This window comes from Neomonachus schauinslandi, chromosome 5 (genome assembly GCF_002201575.2).
Source record: "Neomonachus schauinslandi chromosome 5, ASM220157v2, whole genome shotgun sequence".
NCBI lineage: Eukaryota > Metazoa > Chordata > Mammalia > Carnivora > Phocidae > Neomonachus > Neomonachus schauinslandi.
The window spans coordinates 45,044,536-45,071,594 of record NC_058407.1 but is presented as its reverse complement, the minus strand read 5'-3'; the positions used below and the strand labels follow the sequence as shown (position 1 = coordinate 45,071,594).

Below are 27,059 nucleotides of genomic sequence, written 5' to 3'. Positions count from 1 at the left end.
GCAGTGCTTTTTATGAAGTCACCACACACATACAATCATAACACATCAGAGCAGAAAACACTTATTAACACAAAACAAAATGGCTTAAGGATTCAGCAACGCTGATCTTTCTAATTTTCCTCCTTTGGGAAGAAAGCACAAAACCTTTGAACTCATAGTCACCTAAAGGCTGAGGTTAGCTTGCCAGGAGCAGGTTTGAGAGATGAGCTAATATCAGGGGACAGATGTTTTCTTTTACATGTAACACCCCATTATGTATTGTTCTCCACCACCCACGCCCAAACGTCTATTCGACCTATGAAACAGACTGCACCAGAAGCACAGATAACCCCAGGCTTCAGGTCTGTAATCTGATCGTGGCCATCGGCAGCCAGAAATGAGTTTCTTTCTAATCAGCTTTCCATCAGTCCCCAGTCACTCATATAAAGGAGCCTGGGGAGAGGACGATTCTCATTGCTCTTTCTTCAGCACCAGGGTTCTGGACAGAGCCTGGAGCGGGCTGCTATTCCTACACCCCTTCCTCTCTCAGTCTCCACCAGCCCTGCTACTGCCCCTTTAGTCCCCCCTGCTGCAGAGAAAGAAAATTACATCGGGATCCATGCAGCCGGCAATGATGATGTTTTCCAGTAAATACTGGGCAAGGAGAGGATTTTCTCTGGATTCAGCGGTGCCCGAAGAGCATCAGCTCCTTGGCAGCTTAACAGTGAGTACTGAGTGGCTGGCACTCTAGAGGAGTGCTTTCCAGGGTAGCGATCGTCTTAGTCTCGCCATGTGGACACCTGATGTAGAGTAAGCACACACACCTCAACTCCTTCCTCTAGCATCTGAATACCCTGCCTCCCTCCTGTCTGCCTCCAGTCTTCCTTCTCTCTCCATAAAGTGGGTGTCCTGATCCCTGTGTTCTAAACTTCCTTTCCTCAAAGTTTATAAGTAGAAAGTAAAAAAGTTCCTATCCACCAAGAGCGAGAGGTTGTATGAACCAATGTCTTATATCTACAACCAAAAAAAGTGTGTAGGATTTCGAAAGGCCACTTATTATGAGTAGGAACAGGGAGAAGAAATTAAATAGATTTCTTTGGTTCCCACAAGACAATTTTGTCTCCTATAGCCCTTCCCATCTACAGAGCTTGTTCTTTAAACACAGAAGTAAGGTTTTTATTCTTGCCTAGAAGTGTTGATTATTGGGATAAAATAAAGATCGGTTCCTTTCAAAAGTTTTCCTGCTTTCCTCATTACTCCATTTTTCATTTTAATTGACGAAATGAAAGCAATATGCCACTTATTTCAGTATTTAAGGCAGTTTTTGTATTTAAATATTAACAGGAAAAAAGTTAACATTTTGCAGGATTTTAGATCCTAATTTGAGGTCATAGTGATGGGATTTAATAAAAAAGACAGTGAACAACAACAACAAAAAGTATTCAGATTCCTAGTCATTAAAAATATTAAATGCTATTTCATTGCTGTAACGGAGTTTATCAAACCAATTACAATTCAGTCTGTATCATAGAAAATTCTGTTTTAATAGCATAGCTCCAAACATGTGCCAGAAGGTTATATTGTACTGGTGTATTATTACTGCTAGAAATGTTGAAAAGTAATCAGGGCATGTTTTGTAGAACCATTTAAATCAGTTTGCAGAAATGTAAATAGATTTTTTTAACATCCAAACATCATGAATATGTGGATGAGATATTACACTGAGGAATTTTGAAGTCATAATGAACTGCTAGAAGGAAAACAAAGAACTCAGAGTTATGGTTAATGTATGACCCTTTCATATAAAAAAGCCTACTTAAATATCTAAGAGCTGTGTGTTATGTGGTGGGAAGAGGACAGATGTCGAGAGTGCGGAGACATTTGAGCTTTTAATGACTAAACATACTGTCAAATGCCAATGTCTGCATATACTTCTCTCCTTCAAGTCATAACTAATCAAATATTCATTTCCGTGATATAAAAATCTAGTGAGTGAGGCAATGGGAAAATGTGACACACGTGAAAAGAAAGGCAGTGGGGAAATCAGAGGAAGACAGTGGCAAGTCCCTATTCACCGGGTTCCGTATCACATGTACTTTTCTCAGTTTCCTGAGGAAGTGATAGACCGGTCCAACTGCACTGTACTACTATTAGCCAGGGAGAAACGTCTCTGTTTGCCCGAGTCTTCGTTTGCATATAAAGAACACAAAAAAGTACACCCTAACGTCACTTTGTCTTTTAACTGAAAGTTTCCAGCTTTTTTATTTGGTATTTCGGACAGTGGGATCCAAGTTTCTGAAATCTGCTGTTTTTGTCTTTAACCAATAGGACTAAGAGTCATCACTTAGTTCTGTATTATAATAACTTGAGTAGCTAATGAAGTGTTAATCCTTTATAGTTTCTCAGATTTTACTCTTTGCTTCTAATGGTTAGCTAGGTTTTTTTTTCTCTTTCTCTCTTTTCCTTCCTTCCTTCCTTCCTACCTTCCTTCCTTCCTTCTCTTTCTCTCTTTCTCCCCTTTTCCCTTCCTCCCTTCCTTCTTTTTTCTTTTATTTGTGGCTGGATTTTAACAACCACTTTTCAGGAATCCTCTGCTGACCCAGATGGCCTTAATTGAATATGCTCCCCTGTGTTGAACTTCTGCAGATAGATTCACACTGACAATGTGGATCTAATTGCAGAAAGTGAGGTTGTCAATTTTAGGGCGCATCCTGACATATTTCAGAATGAAATGAATATTTTGTTTTTAAGATTAAATGGAAACTATAATTATTGTTGTGAAATATATGTTTGGTCTTATTTTTGTTATGTTAGTTATTAATATAGTTCCATATTATGCAATCAGGCTAACAGACCAAATTTCATGCTGTAAAATAAACCTAGAAAGTAAAGCAGGAAGTGTCATATATGAGACTTTATACTTTATGATGGTCAGATTTTTGTTGCTATTAATTAAGGTGAAGCAAATCTGATCCCCCTTTAATTTCAACCACTGGCTATCTTAGAGCACTGGAAAATAGTGTCCCAGAGTAAATTAGACTGGTATTTATGATAGAAAGTTATGAGTGATGTGGCAACTTCTCTTTGAGTTTATATGATTGCTGACGCTTCTAGCATATGAATGGAATATCTGACCAAAAATCTAGTTATGAGAACTCTGGGATCCTAACCAATGTTTTTGTGTGTGTGTTTCTACCTTCTTGAAGTTAAGTAAAGCTAACTCTGGCAAAAAGGATGATAAAAAAAGCAGCAAGGGAAACAGCAGAAGTGAAACCAGTCCCGAAGGCGGCAAAACAGCTGTGGTATTCTCACTGAAAAATGAAGTTGGCGGATTGGTAAAAGTGTTGAACCTCTTCCAGGTGAATGTAAACATCATTACCTAACCTTAAAAGTGACTGTGTGCCCAATGACAAACCCGTCCTCTGCTGTGAAACGTTACTGAGTCCATTTCCGGGTAATGTGTTCAAAGGTTCAAAGAAACCAGATTTCATGAAGCTTTATAAAGAAAGTTTGTCTGCCAAGCAATGAAATAAGCAAATTTGTGTCAACTACGTTTTATTAATTCCAAGTGAATCTACTAGTAATTCCGCAGACTATCGCCAGATAAGAAAGTCAGTAATTAAAAAATGTGAGCCTCACCCCTTTTGTTTGGCAAAAGGAGCCAAAGAGGGTATCTTTAAATATCAAGAGACTGCAGCCTGATTTGATTTGTTAACATCTGAATTGTGCACATGTCGGGGAGCACATTTATTGCATCAAATGAGATGCATGAGTAGAGGCATTTGGTAAATTCCCCTGAGCCTCATTTTTGCATGAGCTTAACATGTTTTTTGGGGAGATGAGTCACTCTCCTCCTATCGAAGCCAGGGCTAGCTCTCTCTTTATTTTATAGAAATCTAGTAGCCTTTTTTCCAGGTCCAATTTGGTGGCTTGAACCCTCAAGAAAGAGCCTGGTTGAGGGTGAGGTTAGAGAACCCCAGAAAAACTATTCCCCTCTGGCCAGGGCAGACCTGATAGCTACCTTACCCTTCAGCAAGCATTGTGCCTTACAAATGCATTTTGTTTGGGGAGCGCTGGCTGCTGATTTGAGCTGTAAGATAGGGAGCCTAGCTCTGCGTGGTGCCTGGGGCTGCTGGTACAGCAGAAAGATGATGGGAATTGCAGTCAGAGGAGTCAGACCTGTGTTCTCCTGGCTTGGCTAACCACCAGCTGCTTCCTAGCTTCCATTTCTTTATTCGTAAAATAGCGATCATAATTCCTACCTAAAAAGGTAGTTGTGATGCAGTAATATGAGTGAAAGTGCCTTGTAAAATGTACAGATATGAGGCCTCTATTGTGATGTCTCTTTGATGACCAAAGAGGGGGAATTAGCAGCCTGATATGGCAAATATTTCCCTGTTCTCTCTTGACCTGGAAGAAAGGATCAGATACCATTAACAGTGGTAATGGAAATCTGGGGAAATATTTTACACATAATTATATCATCCAGTGCTGTCTCCACTCAGTGCCCCAAGGCAGGCCAGAATCCCTGGAGAAGGAGTTAGCAGCCCAGAGTTTTCACATGGCCATCAGCTAGTCATTGGGTCTTAGCTAAACCACTTAACCCATCTGGACCTCAGTTCCCTTGTCTAAAAATATCTACTCTGCTTCAACCAATGGGCATTAAATGCCCAAAGTGACACAATGTGTGTGAAGACTCTTGACCTTAATATTAGTCTTACCTTTATTATCAGCCAATTTAGAAAATATGGTGTGACTGTGAAGGTTAATAAAAACAAGACTAGAGCATCTAGTTTCCCGGTCACAGGACTAGTTTCTTTATACAGAGGAGGATGCTGTTTGATTTGATGTTACTCTGCAGTGGGAATCGTATTAGGAATGTGAATTGATAATCACAGGATATCAGCTGGTGTGATGGGGAGGTATGGGCTTATTCAGGGGTAGGCTAGAGTGGAGATGAGAACTTAGTCTTCAGTCAACTCAGCAGAAAGGAAAACGCCTCACTGGGCAAGTTTAAACCTGATGTTTAAATATTAAATTGCTGCCCCCTCCCCTTGAATACCTTATTGTAAGGAGACTTTTACTCCTGAAATCCCTGGTGGGGTGATGGTTGCAACGATGCATCCTTGCATGAAGCTACTCTGGAGGTTGCTGAAACAGAACAGTTAATGAATGGTCCCATTGAGGTGTGTTTTTCGGTTGTTGTTTGTTTTGTTGTTTTGTTTTTGTTTTTGCCTGTAGAGATACTTTCTTGGCTGCTTTTCTTCCTTTTCTTTGGCTTGTGACTCCCAGCCACCTGCCCAGGGTCTGCCTCATTTGCCTGCCATTTGTACTATTTACGTGTTTTTTCAAAGATTATTTTTAAACCTTAATTTAATGTATAGTGGAAACCTTATACCACTATTAAATCAGGAGTTGAGTTTTAGCTATGGTTTTGGAAACATGTGAAAATAAAAATATAAATTTGGGGATGATACGATGATGTGATAAGCTAATTTCCCCTTGCCCCCAACTAGCAATGCACACCCCCAGTGGGATGTGGACCGTGCAGGGAAATGATGATATTCATAATTATAATACATTTTATAGGGCCCTTTATATGCTTTTATATACCCTCTTCTTTTTTTTAAAAAAAGAGACAGGAAAACCTACATACAGTCTCTATTCCAATTAACAGAGGCACTGGTTGAAAACATTTCCATGTTTTAGTCAATCAAAGAGCAAGGAGATTGTTTTTTTCTCCTTTGTGGGTACTTGGTACCTGTTCTTAAGAGTTGAACAAGAATAGCCCTTGGCGTCCCTTTTATTGTGCCGTGAAGATAATTTAGAGATGTTGCTCATATTTCCACAGGAAAAACATGTCAACATGGTTCATATTGAGTCCAGGAAATCCCGGCGAAGAAGTTCAGAGGTTGAAATCTTCGTGGACTGCGAGTGTGGCAAAACCGAATTCAATGAGCTCATTCAGTTGCTGAAATTTCAAACTACAATTGTGACGCTGAATCCGCCGGAGAACATTTGGACGGAGGAAGAAGGCAAGGCCAGCTTTTCCTTGTCGGGTGATTTAGCAATCTGACAAATGTTGCAAAAAGGAAAATACAATCTGTGAGCTAATATTTTTGAACCCGCACTGTGTTTTCAACAGAACTAGAGGATGTGCCCTGGTTCCCCCGGAAGATCTCTGAGTTAGACAAATGCTCTCACAGAGTTCTCATGTATGGTTCTGAGCTTGATGCCGACCACCCAGTAAGTGTCCAGTCAAATCCATTCCATACATGCTGGTCCAGCTCCACGCATGTGCCAGGCAGCGTGTCATGTTGTGTGCTTTATTGTGGAGCAATTTATTATTTATTCCCCATCCCTGAGAGCCAGCTTCCCAATGATAAAGCTTCCCTGTACATATGTGTTGGCTGGAAGCAGATTAGAAAGATGGCATTTCCACGGAGCATTTGTTCTTAAAAGGGTTGGTTAGAGAAGGAGATTCTAAACCTTGGAGAATATTTCTGTAGCATTAGACAGTGTGAAATATACTTGCAGATGGTGACCCTTGGAAAAACGATGAACTGAAATTGATCACCCCTTTGAGAAACGAGGGAGGACTAGGCATTATGGGGCTCAGTAAGAGAATAAAATTCTCCTTGCTATTTTCCTTGATTGGAGGTAGTTAGGAGTAGAGTAATGTGGTGGACTTCAGTCTCAATGGAAAGGCAGAGAGTTTTAGAATAAGGTCGTGATGGAAAACACATCTCTTCCCACATCTACCCTGAATCTATTTACCGCTATCTCTCTTCTATTCCAATAAAAACGACCACCTTTAAAGAAATATGATACGTAGGTAAGCATTTCCCATTATTTCCTCCCTCCCCCTTTACATCAGTTTTTATTTGACACAAGAGACTTGGAACTTCTTTATGGTCAGAATGAAGTACAGTTAAGAGTCTGGGAGAAGTAAGCAATATACTCATTTGTTACAAGCACTTTTTTTTTTTTTTCCCAGTGCCCCTTTCTACAAATGGGCAAATAAAAGGGTAAAACCCAAGCAGATCAGCCAGGCTTATAGAAGGGCTTTGTGGTCTGAGGTATTCCTTTTATTTAAATGGAGGAAATCTAGAACTCTGACGTGTGACTATTAACCTATGCAGTGGTTCTCCAAGCGTGGTCCCAGGCTTGGCTGCATTAGCATTATCTGGGAGTTTGTTTTAACAAACCTAAGTTTGAGAACCACTGCTAGAGAGGATCCTACAACATCTTTAATTAGAGGGAAGTTTTCAACCAAATTAGTCATTTGTTATAATATACCAATTCAGACCAATTCATAACATACCATTCAAGCAAATGGTCAAACAGACTTAATTCATCTGCATTATTTTCAAGAAGCTGAATTTACTCAGAGACACAGTGTGTTACATTTGCCAATCCAAAACTTCAGAATAATTCACAGTAAGTCACACATAAGGCTCCTGAACACTCAAAGTGCCTTTAAGAAGCATCCGTTTGTTATTTCCCCCCTCCCCTTGCCCCCTGCTACTTTCAGAGGAGTCAGACTTCACACAGAAGCCTGATTTAAGAGATTAGCAGTAATAGGACTTTCCAGATACCAGCTGTTAACTTGCAGGATGACCTTGGGCGAGTCCCTCTACCTCTGGGCCTCAAATTCTTTATGTAAAAAGTGGAAATAAAATCCTTATTGACCTCCAAGGGGCATTTGAAAAGCCTAGTTAATAAAACAACTGGAAAGCATTTTGGCAAGAGTAAATGCCTAATCCCAGGAATGGAAATGCTCTATTAAATCATTCAGATCAATGCCTGGATAGTAAAGGATTTCTTGCGAACCTCCTATTTCCAAATGCTCCCCTTAGTCTAGTTCTTCAATTACTCAACCGGGGGAAAGGGGGTCAGCTTTGTTAGTGTAACAACCACAGGAACCAATGACCTTGTGAAGGAATTGATTCCGATACTTAGTGTAAATTTTCCTGTGTTTAATTCTGTTCCATTACTCCTAATTATACCCACCTTATGACGTCTCCTCTTATTTTCTGTGCAGCCAGTTGAAATAATCCCAAGTACTTAGCAATCTTCAACCTCTCTCATCATTTTTTTTTTTTACCACATGTATTTCTTTTATAAGCACACCAAATGTTCATTATGCAAAATCTGGTATTGGTAAGTTGATGTTTTTTGTAAGTTATTATTTGGTGAGCATGGAAAAAGTGGTCTAAGGACCTTTGGTGCCTGGGAATACTCCCAGTTCTGAGACAGGGATTACTGTGTCAGGATGGTGCCCTTGTACTAAGGTGGCTCGGAAGGAGCTGGAATGGGAGAGTCAGGTTGCCGAGGCTCCCTAGAAAGGGTTAAACATCTATCTAGGTCAGTGTCTCCCAAACTTTGCTGAACAAACCATCTGGAAGATCTTTTCAAAGTGCAAAGTGAGGTCCTGCGTGTCTAGTGAGCTCCCAGTTGAGGCTTACGCTGGAGGTCTGCTACACTTTGAGTAGCAAGGATCTAGACTGGGAGGGTCTCTCAAAGTGTGGTTCAAGGCCCAGCCATAAAGTGCTTATTAAAAATGCAGTTCCTTCGGGGCTCATCTGAAGCCCACTGAATCAGAACTTTCAGGATGGACTCTGGAATCTGCATTTAAAAGAATTCGCAGGACATCTGATGAGCTCTAGTGTTTGAGAACTAATGTTCTAGCTCAGTGATTCTCAACATTAGCTTTCCATTCAAATAATCTGTGGGGAATTAAAAAAAAAAATACTGAGGCCAGGATCTCACCCCAGAGTGCTTAGATCATAACCTCTGGGAATGTGTCTAGGTTCAGAGTATTCTTTAAAGCTCCCCAAGGGATTCTAATATTTCACCAGGGTCCAACTATTTCAGATAGCTACTTGAGTGCCAACTCACACTTGGCTGAGCACTTTAGGGTGCTGGCTGGCTCTTCAGTTCCCCTTGATTTAAACTGAGAGAGGAAGGATGGGTGTGGGGCAGATACTGTCTGGGGATTAGCGTTGCCAGATTTAGTAAATACATATATAGGATGCCCAGTTAAATTTGAATTTCAGGTAAACAAGGAATCAGTTCTTAGTATAAGTATGCCCCAACTATTGCATGGGTATCCTCCGTGTTATCTGGTAACTTTATCCCTGCCTTCAGTCCAGAATAGATGGCCAAAGAATGCTCTGTCTCTGTGATCACTGGTGTAGCTAGCGTCCCTGTTTTATTTTGCTAGTCCACAGTTCAATCTTGGCAGCTGTGGATCGCCAACAACATTTGCATAATCACTGCCATACTAGGCTAATGAGGCATGTTGAGTAAATCACTCTCTTGCATGCCTGGAAAAGGTGCAGGTGTTTGCCAAGGAGAGACAGTCGAGAACCTTCAGGAAGCCCAGCCGATAACGATGCTTGCAGGGTGATGTCTGGTTTGGCAGGAACTGGGGAACAGGTGCTGTGCTTTTCATATGACTCTTTGCCTTTTGTCATGGCCTGCTTTCCTTCTGAGTAATAAAGGTGCTTGGAACTCCCGTTTTGCTCTCCTAGGCGGCCCGATATTCCTAGTGACTTGAAGCTCGTACTTTCTCCTCTAGAGCAGGAGACCTTCTTTAGGTCACAGACACATTTGGGAATGCAGTAGTTTGGTCACAACATTTTGTGTGTACACATTTTAAGGCCTCGTAAGCCTGCCTGTGAACCCCAGTTTGAAAACTCCCAATTCATAACAGAGGAAAGAAAGTGCTAGCTTCTCTGGCGGGCATACTTCATTTCTTCGGGGTGTCTGGGTGATCTCAGGGTACTCTCTCTCTGTCTCCCACTGACAGTAATGCTCTTAGAGAGAAAGGCTGTTAGCAGTGGAAGTTCTTTATCTCAGCCCAGCAGACGGTCCTCAATTCTCCTCAGTTCTCCTTCAGCCATACAAGAGAACAGAGTGATTTTCTGTGTTTGAGGTGCCTCCTTGAACAGCCCACTTTTGCAGAAGCGTGTAAGCCATAGCAGAGGTAATCTGGGCTTCCGTGGGCCTGTCTCAGCTCTCCTCTCAGAGCCCGTGATCCCAGCGGCCTGTCTGGCCCAGCCTCCATTCTCCACTGCTTCCTGGTTACGCTTCGAGCTCACAGGGTTGCAGACGTAAGAAGTTAAATGGAAACAATTCCTTCTGGGTTTCCAGCAGTTTGAAAAAACCAGCCCAGAAAGAATTGATTGAAAGTACCTGAAGGAAAGGAAAGTGGAAGGTCTGTTGACAAGAGGAGAGATTCTTGAGTAAACCGGGAAATTCCTCTCAGGAGTATTCCACTTGACAGAACAATGACAGTCAGGATGTTTAACTTCCCAAGTGCATGATGACGGACAGAAGTCTTGCAGTTCCTAAAGACTAAACAGAATCAAGGGGAACTCAGAGTGGAATGGAGCTCACTTGCTACCCTGTGCATGAATCCCTTATAATCGATTTTGCATTATGTGGCTCTTCTCATAAAAAACAGCAAAACCTCTTTAATCCATGCTAATTTGGGGGATTCAATGATTATTCTGAATGATAGAATTTTTAACAAATGTGCATTTATTGGCTATTTACCCAAAGCAATTACATTTAGGTTAACTTACTAAATAACCATGTTAAAGGGACCTGTTTTAATGAACAGGATAAGATTAACTCGTGATTAACATCAATTACACGTAAATGATACTTGAAAACCAAAGATGCCATTCACTTTAGCCTGAATTCCCATGCATCCCAAATTAGTACAACCCAAATGTAATGAGGTTTTACTGTAAGGCCAGTTCGCTTCTGCCTGTGCCATGAAGATGGTCATCCAAGGATAAAATTCACATTTGACTCCAACACTCAATAAACACCACAGTGATTTTCTTTCAGGCCTGCTGTGGCGAATTTTTTGGCACTTTGTTAAATAACTTAATCTCTTTTCTGTTTAAGGGATTTAAGGACAATGTCTATCGACAGAGAAGAAAGTATTTTGTGGATGTGGCCATGGGTTACAAATAGTAAGTACCTGTGTAACTCTTTTCTGCGACTTGTGGCTGGCTAATTAGGGGAAACCTGCTGTGTTAAACAGACCCGCCTTGTCTTCACTTTAACTTTTGCAGAAGGCAGACACGAACCATTTTAAACCCTCACCAACCTGGTGGGGTTTAAATGCCAACGCTGATGTTTCACATCCAGGTGTAATTGTAAAATAATGAGACCCACAGGCCACATGCCAAGCACTCCATTTTCACCATTGTGTTTGCCACTCTGCCAAGGCATGGGGCCATTTTCGTATATACGCTGCAGGGTCCGGAAAATGCGTTTGAATTGTACTTTTGATTTGACTTGTCAGTAACCCCCTTCAATGTCCAGCTTCCCCAGTGAAAGTAGAAGAGTCAGCAGGAATGGTGCAAGGGTTCATGTAAGCAGCCTTAATAGAAAATAAATGTGTTTGCTCTACATGGAAAGGGAAATTCCCTGTAAACTGGAGGGCTTATGGGAGAGGTTCATACCTAATCCCAGATCCCGGTTGGGATGAAGTTGGAGAACCTCAGGACTGGGGTTAGCACGGTGTCTCGTGCCTGGTGTGTGACGGGATGTTTGAGACCGGCCGTAATGTAATGTGTTGACTGCAGGAGTGGCTATTGGCCTCTGTTTATTGTGCTCACATTAATAAAACGTGTAGACCCTCCCGGCGCTGCCTTTCCTTTGTCTGGTATGTGATCAGTTACACACACCATGTCTTCCGAACAAAATGTAACTCCATACCCCATAGGAAAGGGTCTTTCTTATTTTAGTTGCGAATAGGTGAGAAGCTTGACTGTCCTGTGCGGCAAGTTTGTCTAGGGTGAGTTTCAGACATTTTGTGTGTTTTAGAGAGTATCATCCTTTGCTTTTTTCTCTTCCTCTTTTTTTTTAAAGAATATGACACACAAGGGCTTAAAGCCAAGTCAAAGGATTCCACATCACACCTCTGACCGAGTCAGTTGTGTGCTCATTTCTAACTTCCTTTCATGCTTTGGTGCTTTTTCCTTCTTCCTCCCAAGCCCCAGGCATCCTTCGTTCTTTCTCCCCCATGTTTATGATCCTAAAACCCAGGACCACTTGGCACGTGCTTTTCCACACGTGTCTACTCCATTTTTGTTTTCCTCTGTTCCAGGCAGCTTCTTGACTGCCTTTAGCCTCCTGTGGCTTTCTCCCCCGCTCACAATGCCAATGTGCACAAGGCTCGTCCTGGCCCAAGCCTCCTTCCCACCCTCAGCACCATCACTCACGAACACCATCTCCCACTGTTTCCCAGTCAAATTACCAAGAGAGGACCCTGATGGGCTGGGCTCACTTTTTCACATCAGGGTCTGATAATTGATTATGAGCCTTCAGCTTGGCTCCCCTTGCTTCACAGATTGTCCCTGGGGAATTAGGTCATACATGGGTCCTTAGAAGGGGTGTGGGCAGGACTGGCCTTTAGGGCATCACCTGCCCACGACATGATAAAAGCTCAGTGCTTGGCAGAGCTTTTTTCTTTAGGTGGAACAGATGGATAAGTATGTATTTTATGCATAGATGGTATATGTATTATACCTATGTAAAAAATATATGTATGTGTGTGTGTGTGTGTCTATAAAGAATTTTGATAGCATAGTGATCAAGGAACTATCTCAAATGTTACTTATTTCTTCTTGAAACAGCCCAGAAATGGGTCAAGACAAGCTGATATTGTGGTGACACTCACAGAACTGATATATCTGAGTCAACCACTTTCAAGGGGCATTGACCATGGGGACTCTTTTGGTTTTAAAGAAAACATACTGATATGGGCAGAAGAGGAAAAAAGCATATATCAAAATGATGGAGGGTGAAGCTCTCAAAGCATTAACAGGAGTTTGCGTTTGCCACCTTCCCTCAGCTAAAGAGGAAAATCGAAGTGCAGTGTCTGTGGAAAGCAAAAGTATAAATTGGCGGTTGGAAATGGTAGAGATCTTTTTTTTTCTGCAAAAAGCTTTATTGTTTCTGTTTGGTCCACTACTCAGGAGAAGGCTCCAGGGTGGCTAAAAAGCTGCCTCACGGCTGCAGGAAGAGGCTCAGGCAGGAGCCCTGGCACCAGGGGGATGCCAGAGGGGCCTCTCAAAGGGTGAGCCTTTGGAAGAGACACCCACGCAGCCCAGCCTCGGGGGCCGCCAGCCTGTGGAGTTAGCCAGGTGGTTGCCATCTTCTTGCTGAGTCTCACCTGCTCATATAGGAAGTGGGTCTTCAGGAATCACAGAGCTGGGGGTCTGCGTGGGCAGAACCTGGGCACTGCAGATCTAGAAGGGCCTGCTTCAGGCTCTTCTCTAGAACCGCAGCAGCTTCCGTGGGATGGCTTCTGGGCATCCTGGAGGAAGGCCTGGCTGCTGTGTTTTTACCTCTACAAGAGGTGCTGGGCACCCTCGTGATTGTCCTTGGCCAATTTGGGGAGGAAGTGGCCCATGCCTTCCAGAGCCACACCAGTGTGATAGAAACAGAAGCCCAGAGAGAGGTAGGTGCAGGAGGCCTGCAGATGCATGCTGACCAGGCTGTTGACGGTGGCCTCCACCTCGGGGGAATAATTCTGACCAATCTGCGAGCTCCTGGTTGGTGGCCAATAAGGAAGCTAAGCTCAAAAGATGGCACTGGCTGGTTCCAGAGGCTGAGGGTGGCTGAGAAGATGGCTCTGAACGTTATGACTGGAGAAGAGGTTGGAGAGTAATGGGAGGTGGGAAGGGGCATCCCAGGATCTGGCCCCTGTTTACAGGGCTGGGGAGTGCTTAGGTTCAAAGGCCCTCACTCAGTAAGTAGAGGTTCAAGAGGCTGAGGTAGGCAGGAAACTGCCAATTCATCATTTTACAGAGAGAAACTACTCTCATACGATTCACAAAAGTCCCTGTTGTCATGACCCCATAAAGGCTAAACATTACCCTGATGGTGATTTGGTGGCAACAGAGTCAAAGCAAAGGGTGTTTAACGAAGAGAGTCTGGAATCCAGGGGCTTTATAACCCTCTCCCTGGACAGTGCTGGGTCCAGACTGACGACCTCCAATAGCAAATAGATGAAAAACAACAAAATGATTACAGCATTGGAGCCAGCCGGTCTGGGGTTCAAGTCCTGGCTGCACGGCTTCCTCGCTGGGTGATCATCACCACTGGGCCTGTTTCTTCATCCGGAAAGAGCGTCTCCACATACGTGTGACCCACCTCCCGGGGTGGTCGCAGGGGTTGCCCTGCTGTGCCTAGCACAGGGCCTGGCACGTGGTTTGTGATCGTGCCACTCAGTATCAGTACATCTTCCCCTGCCCCTTTTCCACGGGCTGTCTTCCGTTTCCAGTTGAACTATTGTTGTATTCTTTAGCTATGTTAACACCATTGTTTATGCTGCCACCTTAACAAATACTGTAGCTCCAATGTCCCTAGAAGTCATCCTTGGATGAAAACTCCTCCGGTTCCCCATTTAAAGACTGTTCCCTATACTGAAGCATTTAGGGCAGACCAACATCCTTCTTTATGGAAAGATTTCATAGAAAGCAATCATACCCGTATGTGTGTGTGTGTATGTGTGTGTGTGTGTGTGTGAAGCTGCCAAAATACAGATACCAGAAGCACCAAGGCAACTGATGATCTGTTAAGTTGACAGAGGGGGGAAGGTGCCTAGCAGGGGTGGATAAATTTGGAAAGCACAAACCAAGGGCCTGTGGAAAGTAGAGAGAAAAGAATCATTCCTTAATGGCTTTTATGTCAATGCCGCTGTGGCTTCTCTCAGTAGGAGTTTGAGGATGGTTAAGGGCTAGCTATTTGTGTGTGTGTGTGTGCGTGTGCATGCGCATGCACGCACGTGCTCACACAAGCACACAGAGGGCTGGAGGTCAAGCTTGTGTTAGGGGCTGGTGGGTGTGGGGCACAGGTGATAACAAATCCCCAGTGGGCCTGGCTGGTTTGCCACGAAGTAAGTTAGGTGTCCTTTCCGTTCACGAAGAATAAAGATGCAATTTCTAATTGAAATAGGTATTTTTCTAGTGCTGATGGCTTTCTGAGAGAGCAAAGGAAAAGGATGTACATGATAAGTACTTAAAATAAGCTATTAGAGTGGCTTCTGGCAGCATGCTGCAAACTGGTTTTCCAAACGGATGCTTGGAACCACTGGTCTGAGAAGCAGATTATTTGAAATTGAGGCGATCCTGAAAAATGCGGCATCTGAGGTCCCAGCAAATACAACTGGGTGATAAAACGAGAGACCATTCTGGCACGTGGAGAACAATTCAATTCCCTATTGATAATTTGTTTAGGCTTTCTGGACCCCGAGCAGGTCAAATAGATGGTCGGAAATAGAGACGAAGATGGAGTCCAGATGTTTGGGGTTGTTGTAGGGATTGGCAGGCTGCAGTCTGAGGTGTCTGAAGGTAAGGGGAGGGAGAAAGGACTGAAAGACCAAATAACAGATATTGAAACCATGGCCAAGAAGTCCTCCGGGGGATTCGTGTTGAATACTGTGTTTTCAATGCTAGTCTTGAAAAGATAAAGCAGGGGGCGAAGAATCAACACAAGCAGAGAAAATGGAAAAATTCCATTCTCTGATGAAAAAAACCAGCAGGCTCAAGCTCTGTCTCACGGTGAACCCGGAGAGGAGCGGGAGCCGGGAAGGCGGCCGCACGCTGAGAGCTGTCGATAGGGGGCACTCAGGCGCGTAGCTGATAGCGCGGCCGAGAACAGGATTGATTACCCAGGGCCTGAGCCGCGTGGCCGCGAGTGTCGGGGGGAGGCCTAATTGCCTCACCAATAATGGCAGAGGAAACCGTCCTGAGTGCAAATACATTCTCCGTGGAAGACCCCAGAACGCCCGCCCTGGCTTGAGAGGGCACGGCTCCTGAATTCGCGTGGGAGAGGATGCACATCACACACCCTGTCCTCCCCGACCCAAATAATAGAAATTTTGGGGGGGGAACAAAGAAAGAAGTAGCTCGTGATTAGACGGTGTGGAGCGCATACAGACAGTTCAGAGACTATGCAAGTGCGTAGGGGGCAGATGGCGTGTGGAGGAAGAGAGAATTATGACGGGGAGGGGGTAGCTGTGAGGTTTGTCTGAAACGATCCAGCTTTCTGCCATTGGCACCTTCATATTTTAACCTTGGCGTTCGCTTGGCTGCATTTCTGTAGGGTTCACAATTGCTGTATTATTGGGGAAGAAGAATCAGTAATACATTTTTTTTTTCCAATTGGCTAGAAATAAACACATTTTTCTTTGAGGGCTATTATAACGATTATTCCTCAACAATATGCATGCATATTTAATTATATTTTTGGTGGGGGTGGTGGTAGTTATTTCAATCCATCTTACTCTCTTGGAAAGAGGCCCTGAGCTCTGACTTTAATTATGCCACTCTTGTTTGCTTCAATTGATTTTGAATATTATTGTGATTGTGTTTTGTTATGAATGTACTTTCTTCTGGCTGAAATTAAGGTGGTATGTGAACCTTATGTCCTTCTCATGGGGCTGCTTCCTCTGATTTATTTATTTTTTATAGTCCTTGGAATCTGAAATGTAAATAGATCAATGCCATGTCAATGAGTAAGTTAAACAAGGGAGTTGCAACAGGCCAGAATTTGCTTAAAGTTGGAAAATTCCCTAACTTGCCAAGAAAACTCCTCTGACTTCAAATTCTGGGAGAACCACTTGAATCCATCTCTCAGCCTCAGTTTTCTCTGTGGAATGGGAATAATAGTATCTCCTCTGCCTTTCTCCTGCGAGTATTTTGAGGATTAAATGAAATCAATGGAGCACTGCTATACAGTGTACTTTATCCTTCTCTCTCTCAAAACAATAATCAAAGAATCTAGACCAAAAGCGTGGGGTTTACTCAGCCCCCTGGCCCACTTGGAGGGCCTTGGTTGCTTTCTCCAGTCTTTCTTTCAATCTGAGAGGCAGGGTGTGGTGTGTTTAAGAGGGCAGAAGCTGGACTGGACTGCCTGCGGTGAATTCCAGCCTTAAACACTTGCCAGCTGAGTGACTCCTGAAAATGATTCGTCTTCTGTGCCTCAGTTTCCATATCTGTACAATGGGGATAACTACTACTGCTTTATAGGATTGTTTTAAGGATTAAGTGAGCTAATATAATAACAACACTTAGAACACTGCATAGGAAATGCTACATAAGTATTTGCTAATATTATTATAATTTTTCGCACTTCAACTGGCTCTCCTTTTTGTGTATCCTCATGCTCTAAATCTTTTTTTTTTAAAGATTTTTTTAAAGATTATTTATTTATTTTGGAGAGAGAACACATGTGCATACGAGCCAGAGGAGGGGAAGAGGGAAAGAATCTCAAGCAGACTAACTGAGCATGGAGCCCAATGTGGGGCTTGATCTCACAACTTGAGATCATGGCCTGAATCAAAATCAAGAGTCAAATATGTATCCAACTGAACCACTGAGGTGCCCCTCCAAATCTTTTTATTATCTTTTGGTTAATACCCTTCTCCACTCCCCTTCACTAAGACTCTTTAAGCCCTAAAATTGTCTGATTTTTATACTGTATTAGTTATTTATTGTTGTGTAACAAATTACCCCAAAATTGAGCAGCTTAAAACAACAAGCATTTATTATCTCACAAAGTTTCTGAGGGTCAGGAATTAGGGAGTGGCTTAGCTGGGTGATTCTGTACCAGGGTCTCTCACGAGGCTGGAGTCAAAGTGTTGACCCAAGAAGGCTAGGGCTGGAAGATGTTTCCAGTCTGCTCACTCACATGGTTATTGGCAGGAGGCCAAATTTTCTTACAAAATGGGTCCCTGCACTAAGGCTGCCATGTGTCTTCAAGATATGGCAGCTGGCTTCCCCCAAATCAAGTGGTCCCAAAGAAAGCAAGGTAGAATCTACCCTGCCTTTTATAACCTAGCCTCAGAAGTGACATACCATCACTCCTGATGTACTCCGTTGGTTTCATAGCCCAACCCTGCTACACTGTGGGAGGGGACCACACATGGGGATGAAGGCCAGGAGTCAGGCTTCCCTGGGGACCATCTTGGAAGTTGGCCACCATATACATTTAACTTGTGTTCAATTTTATTTCTTCAAGACCCTCTCTATCAGCTCTACCACAACAGGTGCTAATGTATTATCCATAGAAGTAATCCTCATGGAAGCAGAGGTATGGGAGAACATGTGGCAGAGTGATTAGACTTTGGAGATAGACAATACTGGGTTTGACTTCCTGCTCCACCACTTACAAGCTCTGTGGCCATGAGCACTGACCTAGTTTCTCTGAGTCTCAGTGCTCTTTTATTTTTCCTTAAGATTTATTTTTCATTTGAGAGAGAGAGAGAGCACAGGTGGGAAGGGAGGAGGGACAGAGGGAGAGGGAGAGAGAAAATCTCAAGCAGAGTCCTTGCTGAGTGTGGAGACCGATGCAGGGCTCAATCTCATGACCCTGAGATCATGACCTGAACCAAAATCAAGAGTCGGACACTCAGCCAATTGAACCACCTAGGCACTGCTGAGTCCCAGTGCTCTTACCTTAAAACGGGCATAGAATTTACCTTGTGTGGTTGGGATGATTAGCAGTGATTACAGGGCCCAGATGCTGGCTGTTACAAGCTGGGGTTGAATCTAGGATAGCTATGACTATTATTATCATGTGTTAAGTAGCTAATGGTTCCTCGATTCCCGTATAATCATTTGTTAAGCTCATTTAAAATGGATAAAGGACCTTAAGGAGTGAGTGAATTACGGAATTTCAGGCTCCATGGTGGGCTGGGTTAAAGGAGCTTTTCAAAAATATATGCGTGTATGTGCATGTGTGTGTGTACACTTTTCAGTTTCCTGTAACTCATGCATACAGCTTGCTTCTTCAGTTGACAAACTGGCCCTCTCCCAGGCCTTCCCAGGCCAGAGAGTCTCAGCTAAGGTTAGAGGGTGCAGCTTGCAGCTCGGCTGTGTTGGATCAGTCCCTGAAGGGCTGACGGTGGTAGAAGTGTTCACTGTAGGGACCTCTCAGCTGGCATACTTGGGTAGTTTTAGCCTCCTTTGGTTAAATTCCTGCCATGTGTGGGACACTGTGTTCAACACTTTGCTCATTTGTTCGCTTATTTTGGGATAGGTGCCGTTCTTGTACTCATTTTGAAGACAAGGAAACTGAACTTCAGAGACATTAAGAAATTTACTGAAGGCGACACAGCTGATCATGTTACCTGTATAAACACCAGCTGTGGATGCTTTAATTTCTCTGAAATGGAGCAGTTGAGGAGTAGAACGAAAGCAAATACTGTCGGCCTCGGTTCATTTCCCAGATGACCAGAATAGTTTCCGAGTAAGGTAACTTCCGGGGCTGTCAAGTGTGCTTCTCTTAAAGACTCTTTCTTTGCCCAAGAAGCCACATCTATTCTTTTGTCCGTCTGGACGTGGCTGTGGCACTTCCTCTTGACAGGCGGTATCGTATCACAGGTTGAAAAGCGCAGTCACAGCACGGAGACTCGGCATTTTAAAAAGTCATTCTCTTTACAGAGTTCTCGGCATATTTGAAATGTACGGCTCTTGTGTGTATTTAGTTCACTGCAGGCTTTAGGGAGCCAGGACTCAACCCAGCGGTGTGACTTCCAGTCTCTGGCACGTCCCGGGGCGGGGCGGGGGGTGGGGCACGTGGGCGGGGCCCCGCGGGCCAGAGCCACGCCCCAGCCTGCGCAGTGATTCTGCCCAGCTCCGCCCTATCCTGTGTTCTTCTCTTCCCGCCTCTCCCCGCCTGACCCCTGTGGGAGATAGGATGGATGGAAATAAACACAGCTGGGCTGACGCTTGAAAAACGATTGCCAGGGGTTTGTCCCTCTCTGGCTCTTTCTAGTAGCCGGACTATTTATTTCTTGATTTTTTGATTTAACAGAATCGCACCCTTTGTGATTCATTTGCTGCGAGTTTAAGTACACAGCTAAACAGAGACTCTAAAACAAAACAGTCCCGAATGGGGACTAGCATATTTGAAAAGTGCAGTCGCCAGCCCAGCAGGCTCATTCAGTTTGGGGGAGCTTGTGAGTATTCTACTCTGCTCCATCAGAGAGAGAGAGAGAGAAACCTCTCGTTCGACATGGAGTGGAGATGATTCTAACCTCCTTTCCTCATCGAAGCAGAGAACATTTTTTGCCACCCTCCTCTCTCCCCACCCCAGATACCCCACGTCAACACGAAGCTCTCTGGGACCAAAATGCCGTGCACTCTAAGACGTTGACTAGATACATAATAAGGAATGGATGTGCCTTCCGAGCCGGCATCTCGCTTCTCAGGAGGTCTTGTTTCCTCTTGTGCTACGTGACTCCGCAGGAGTAGCTCTAGTTTTGTAAAGAAAAGGAAGGAGGTGGATGATCAGAGACAAGCAAAGGTAGGCTCGAGACAGCGAATAGGACTGTTTGGCAGATCCTGGGTAGAGCTGATGGTGCCCGTGCCCACCACTGGGCACACGGGGCCTTCCCGACTCCCAGGTACTTGTGACGAGTTAGCTTTTGTTTGAGCTGGAGGATTACGGACGCTGAGTCTTTCCTAGGAAGCATTTGCAATTCTTGCAACTTGCAGAAATATAACAGGCGTGGCTCCACCTCTCCACCCTCCCAGAAATTTCAGTTGACCTTAGCATTTCTCATTTCATGCGAGAAGAGGTATGATTTATGGATCCTGCTTGGTTTCAGAACGTAGTGAAAAGAAATACATTACTAACAGGAATTGTGAGTGCCACATTACCTATTTTTAGATAGGCAATCTTAATTGGAAACATCACAAATAGAAGGTAGAGGAAGGATGAAAGGGAAAAGTTATGCTTTCTTCACAGGGAAGAAAACTTAACTGGGGGGTTGTAAGTTTTTATCTTTAATTCTATTTTTCTCATCAGTTTCTCATCAGATGGTCACCTTGATGAATTGTGGGCTCTGTTGTGAGGTGGGACCAAGCTTTAATTTTTTCCCCTTCTCCACCTTTTTGAGAAGACGCATCTTAGAAAGCAAATATGTTTTCTCCCCGACTGAGCTAATTTTATCCCATTCCATTATCCTCCATTGATTTGCTTTCCCGGGTTTTGAATGAAACTGAGATATATGTGGCTGTTTGGGTACTTTGTGACTCCTGCATAAACACCAGTTGTTGATGCTTTAATTTCTCTGAAATGGAGCGGTAAATTGAAAAGTAGAACAAAACCAAATATTTGTTGTGCTGGGGTCATTTCCCAGATGACTGGAATGGTTTCTGAGGAAGGTCACATTAGGGTTTTCAAGAGTGCCTCTTCCGTAGAATCTAAATATCTTTCTCTGCTCAAGAGGCCACACCTGTCTCCCCCCTTTTTTTCAATCTACATAGCAACTTCCATTTGACATGGGTGATATCATCCTCAAGTTGAAAATGAGAGCACCAGAATTAAATGACCGGGTTTTTAAAAAGTTATTCTGCTCTCTACAGAATTCTTAGTGTATTTGAAATGCACAGTTCTTGGAAGTACTTAAAAGATGTCAGGCTTTATGGAAGAATCATTTTCGTGCCAAATGTTTCTCTCTACCTGAAGTTCAGCTCAATGGCTGAAAGGAAGGGAGCCTGAGAATTGAAAGAAAGACAAAAGGGAAAATTGATTTGGAAAAGGTTTCTCCTTTTCATTTTTTGAGCTTGGCGCGTTTTTTAGATGTGCGTGAATGCCTCAGTAGGATGTTGTCTGATTATAACGTGGCTCCCACAGCTGGGGAAACATTAGCACAGTATGGCCTGGTGTCACTTACTGACAAGGACAGGGGTTGCACCAAATTCCACAGGGAATGAGGTATGAGTATTTTATTTTAAAATGATTTCCATGAACATGAAGGACTGAAATTACTTTCCACAAGTCGTGTCTAAGAGGTGAATGGATTCACACACAAGAGCACTGTTTTGTCATCTCCAGACCTATTCCCGACCCTGCAGGGATGGGATAAAATTGTATTCATTCCCGTATGCCTGGAGGAAGGGATCCATCTATACCGAGTAGCCAGTAGGTGCTAGGCATCGGCCCAGGCACTTTACAGATGGCATCATTTGATCTCAGTGTTGTGTGGTTGTCTTATTTCCTTCAGTTTCAAATGAGGAAGCAGAGGTCAAACTCAATGCTTCATACACATTAGGTACTCAGTACCTTGCACTGAGGAGTGTTGGTTAAGAGGGGGGTCTCTACTATGGACTCTGAGAAATAAACTGAGGGTTCTAGAGGGGAGGTGGTGGGGGGATGGGTTAGCCCGGTGATGGGTATTGGAGAGGGCACGTTCTGCATGGAGCACTGGGGGTTATATGCAAACAATGAATCATGGAACACTGCAACAAAAACTAATGATGTAATGTATGGTGACTAACATAACATAATAAAATTAAAAAAAAAAAAAAAAGCGGGGTCTCTAGAGCTAGCCTTCCATAATCTGAGTCCCAGTGGTGCCGCTCACTAGCTGTTTGATCTTAGATTACTGTGTGTAAACCTCAGTTTCCTTCACCATAAAACAGGGAGACTAACAGTAATTTAATCACTCTCTAAGGTGAGTGTTATATGACATTATCCAGGTGATGTGCTATTATATTGTTATTGTTACAGGAAGATGAATGGGTGGATGCTATTATTGGTCAAGGCGCAAGACGTGTGGGATTAAATCTGGAGGCCTTGGAGCCCCCAGCCTGGGTCTCTCCATATCAGTGCCCTGAGATTGCTGGCCGCTATTGAATTTCAGCTCGTTTCTGGATTGCATTCTTTTGAGTCCCATTTCCTTTTGTGTGTTGAACACGCACGTAGTGATGGATGTGAGACCCATTGTTGTGGCTGTTCATAGTTAATTTCATGATAGTTTTTGCGGAAGAAAGTCACTCCTCTAGAATGTGAAGAGGGCTTTCTGCAAGGTGAAAAAATGGTGGGAAGCCCTATCCTGGGGTGCACGGGACAAATAAAAACAAATAATTTCCAGGAGTTAAATTTTCACTCTCCCTGAGGCTCCCAAGGTGCAGTAGTTTATTTTCATTATGTCTCTTGTAAAGGCAGCACCAATATTAACAATGTGAACAAAACAAACTAACATTTTTGTTTGCTACCATCTGAAAGTTCCTTAGGGCCCATAGACTCATTTGTGAAAATTCATGTGTGCAAAACTCATTTGCAAAAGCAAATAAAATATGTGATCACAAATGCTCTTTACCTGACTGGCCTAGGGGACTAGCTGAAAATGAGTTTGTGCCTTTACGTCTACTCTATGGTGTAACGTACTTGTCTCGGGCTGCCTGGTCTCCTTACCAAGTGAACCCTCATCGAGCCATTTTATTTATGTCAGACCAACTCGATGGTTTGAAATCTGGATATAACTCAGACGGTTGTTATGTCACTGTACTGATTTGTGGGTTTCCTTTTTTTTTTTTTTTAAAGATTTTATTTATTTATTTGACAGAGAGATAGCGAGAGCAGGAACACAAGCGGGGGAGTGGGAGAAGGAGAAGCAGGCTCCCCGCTGAGCCAGGAGCCCGATGTGGGGCTCGATCCCAGGACCCTGGGACCATGACCTGAGCCGAAGGCAGACGCCCAACGACTGAGCCACCCAGGCGCCCTGTGGGTTTCCTTTTTGAAAAATTGCATTCAATCACCATGCTCTGTAGCTTTGGAAACATCTTTGCAAGTTCATTCCTTAAGAAGTCCAGCAAAGGAAACATCTCTGCGTTCAGCTAAGTTTGGCTTTTATGTCCCTATGGGTTTCAATATGCTGCTTTCTTTCCTCATGAAAACTGTGGCTACAAGTATAGGATGTGCCTAGGAAGCCTGAGTTAAGAAAATTCGAAAAAAAGAAACTCTTACATATAAAGTATGTAGTATGTGGGGATAACTGGAAGCTACCAGGAAACTTACCGAAATCTCAGTCTTCGGACTTGCTTTTTCCATAGCAATTAAAATATGAGGCAGGGATGAAGTAAGACAAATGCATATCTGCCAGACTTTGTGATACACAACTATAATTCTTCTCAACCTTTACATTTGTGGCTTGTTTCAGCCAGATTGATTTACTTATTCAACAAATAATATTTGTTATGTATTCTAGGCTCTGCTCTGGGTAGCAGGGATATAAAAATGAAAGAGCAAACAAAAATCCCCTGTCTTCAAGGAGCATACGTTGTAATGGGGGAATAGATTTAGCAGATTAATATTTTGGATACGTTACTCCCACCTTCACCCCTACGCCGCCCGCCCCGCCTAGGTAGTATTGACACTATTTCATCATAAAGTTATTTAGTGTCCTTTATGGTCTGAATCCTGAAGTGTAACTTTATCAAATGCAGGAGGCTTAGAATTTCTCATTGACTTCTGGGAAATCAGTAGAAAAAATGGCATTTGCTTTCTGGTTAAACTTTAATGGAATCCATTGACTCCACTTAGGATTTTTTTTTTTTAAAAGATTTTATTTATTTATTTGAGAGAGAGAGAATGAAAGACAGAGAGCATGAGAGGGAAGAGGGCAGAGGGGGAAGCAGACGCCCCGCTGAGCAGGGAGCCCGATGCGGGACTCGATCCCCGGACTCCAGGATCATGACCTGAGCCGAAGGCAGTCGCTTAACCAACTGAGCCACCCAGGTGCCCTCCACTTAGGATTTTTTTTCCCCTGGCTTGTGGCAACATATTTTCCAGTCTCGGAGGCATAAGCCATCTTCCTATTGAACTCCCATTGACCACACAGCTCTCTGCTCAAGACACCTGGCTGCAGGGGATACTATTTTGTGAAGGTGGGACCAACTGGCACAGTATGAGGTGACATTATGGTCACCAGCTACATGAGATCACAAGTACTGATTGAAATTTCTGTACACCAGTGTGTCACCTCAGTTGTGAGAAGTGTAACAAATGCTTTGTGACAATCAATAGTAAATTTTGTGAATGATGAATGTTTCTTTTAAAGAAATTACACTGGGGGGAGGGCACCTGGGTAGCTCCAATTGGTTAAGCGTCTGCCTTCAGCTCAGGTCATCATCTTGGGGTCCTGGGATCGAGCCCCGCACCGGGCTCCCTGCTCAGCGGGGAGTCTGCTTCTCCCTCTCCCTCTGCTGCTCCCCTCCGCTCATGCTGTCTCTGTCTCTCAAATAAATAAAATCTTAAAAAAAATTACATTGGATCAAAATAAAGATTCTTCTTAGAATAATGTCAGTCTCCTCTTCTATAGTCTTATATGTTTTCTTGGATGGGAAAGAAAGAGGATGAATTACAGATAGCTCCCTGAAAATTATGCAGAATTCAGGGTATGCTCATTGAGGAGGCAGCACATGCATGTGTCATAAGTCAAGAAGGAACAAAGATAGAGACCTCCTGCCTTCATGTTTCTATACTCTTTCTCCAAAGGCCCTGTCCAAACCCTTAGAGGAGCTGCTAATTGCTAATGATTTGCAAAGTTGATGGAGTTTTACATTTCATCTCTTCTCATTTCCCTTCTGCAAACCCCCAGGTGGAAGTGTCAGTCAAGAGAGAACTGCCTAAGGTAGGGAAGGAAGATGAGACAGAGATGAGAGGGACAGTCTATTCCAGGCAGATAAACAGCTTTTGAATAAGTGAGGTGTCTCCTGGCCCAAGGAACATGTCATGAAATCCAATAAAAAATGAGTTCATTCCTAACTGCTTCTATCAGATTCACCCATCCCCTTAACCGATTCTCTGTTTACCTTCTGCTCTGTTTGGTTCTTGCCACTGAGGAGATCCAACTGTTTTCAAAGAACACAATCCACCTTGTGTTGCAGCCAGTCTTGCCATCTTGATGGAAATACTGTCAATTGCAGCCTGTTACATCTTCCTCCACTGAATAAGTGAATTGCTTCCCGATGCTGGAGTTCCTTTAATGAAAACGCAAGCAAAGAAACTGCATCTCACCTTTGGAATTCTAGACAGCAAGGGCTCCAGGAGACAGCCAGGGTGTACCACGGTAATCAAATATTTTCCAATCCCCCAAATTAAAAAAAAAAAAGTAAAAGAAAAGTCCAGCCTTGTGGTTGGACCTGCTGGAGGAGAAGATCAAAGAAACCGTTAAATAAAACAAAAAAGCATTGCTGCTTATTCATCTGGCTAGAGGAAGAACTCCCACAATTTCTGCCTCAGTGGGGTATGTGTCTCTGGATTTCCGTATCCAAAACATATTTGTTAAACAACTTGAACAAGCTTGGGACTTACCTATAATATCTATAAATGTACTTTTGCCTCTGCACTTTCTATTTTTCCTGTCTGTGGGGACAAGGCAGGTTTTCCAGGATCATCCCCCTGCCTCGAGGAAGAGTGGCATTTCACCTCACAGGCAGAAAGACGCCTCCCACAGCCTTCAGTGTTTCCAAAGAAAGTTCTTCGTCATCTCAGACTTAGTTTACCATTCTTTGGCAAGAGGGCCAAATCTGCAGTGAGTAGAAGCTCCCGAGAGTCGCATCTGTTTTTCTCCAGTGATTTAGGGATCTGTGAATAATAATTTTGGGGGTTATTGAGAATTCCGGAATCCCAACTAATTCCATGCAAATGGAGGAGACTCCCTAAAGATCTAATTATAATATTTACATGTCATTAGTTTGTTGAGAAGTCTCATCTTATTGGGGTTTATTCCAATGGTAAAATGGTTTTATTTTCCCCACTCGCTGCTTTCCACTGTATTGTGTTGAATTCTACTTTCCTGCTGGGAAGCAAGTTCCTTAGCAACATCTAATTTGCTGTCATTTTCAATTATTAGTATAGTCTCATTTGGGTATTTAAGGCCTAGTCCCCATTCATTAAAAAAAAAAGATAAATCGCAAATTTGATTCAAAGTGTATCCTCCTTCCTCCTCTGTTATTTGGAGGGAGTGTGCATGTGTGTAAATGCATGTGTGTGCTGGTTCTGAGACACCTTTCCTTCTCTCTTCTAGGACCTCACTCCCCTGAGCGCTGGGGCGGGGGGGGGGGGGCTTGCTGGGAGCTTTTTACAGGGTTGTTAGAAAATCAGTGGTGGGCAGACTGCAGGCCACACTCACCGTGGCTTAGATTCTTTCTGATGGGGTGCTCTCTGTTGAAATGGTCTCTGCAGAGTGTTATATACAGTTTCTTGGGCCAGCACCCCTCCCTCCACCTCCATCCCTGCAGACATGCACC

At 43.5% G+C, this 27,059-nt stretch overlaps 1 protein-coding gene across 3 annotated transcripts in view; it reads left to right on the top strand.

Annotated features, from left to right (window-relative positions):
- The first annotated feature begins 598 nt into the window (after positions 1 to 598).
- The window catches only part of TPH2 (tryptophan hydroxylase 2), an 87,723-nt gene continuing 61,262 nt past the window's right edge, over positions 599 to 27,059 (top strand). The window contains exons 1-5 of one of the 3 annotated variants that reach the window (XM_021678577.1): positions 599 to 702; positions 3,167 to 3,338; positions 5,831 to 6,014; positions 6,125 to 6,225; positions 10,903 to 10,970. In XM_021678577.1, coding sequence (XP_021534252.1) covers positions 599 to 702; positions 3,167 to 3,338; positions 5,831 to 6,014; positions 6,125 to 6,225; positions 10,903 to 10,970 — 629 coding nt within the window. Of the gene's footprint in view, positions 708 to 3,166; positions 3,339 to 5,830; positions 6,015 to 6,124; positions 6,226 to 10,902; positions 10,971 to 27,059 lie in introns of all 3 variants that reach the window. The other 2 variants (XM_021678578.1, XM_021678579.1) reach the window with 2 other exon arrangements.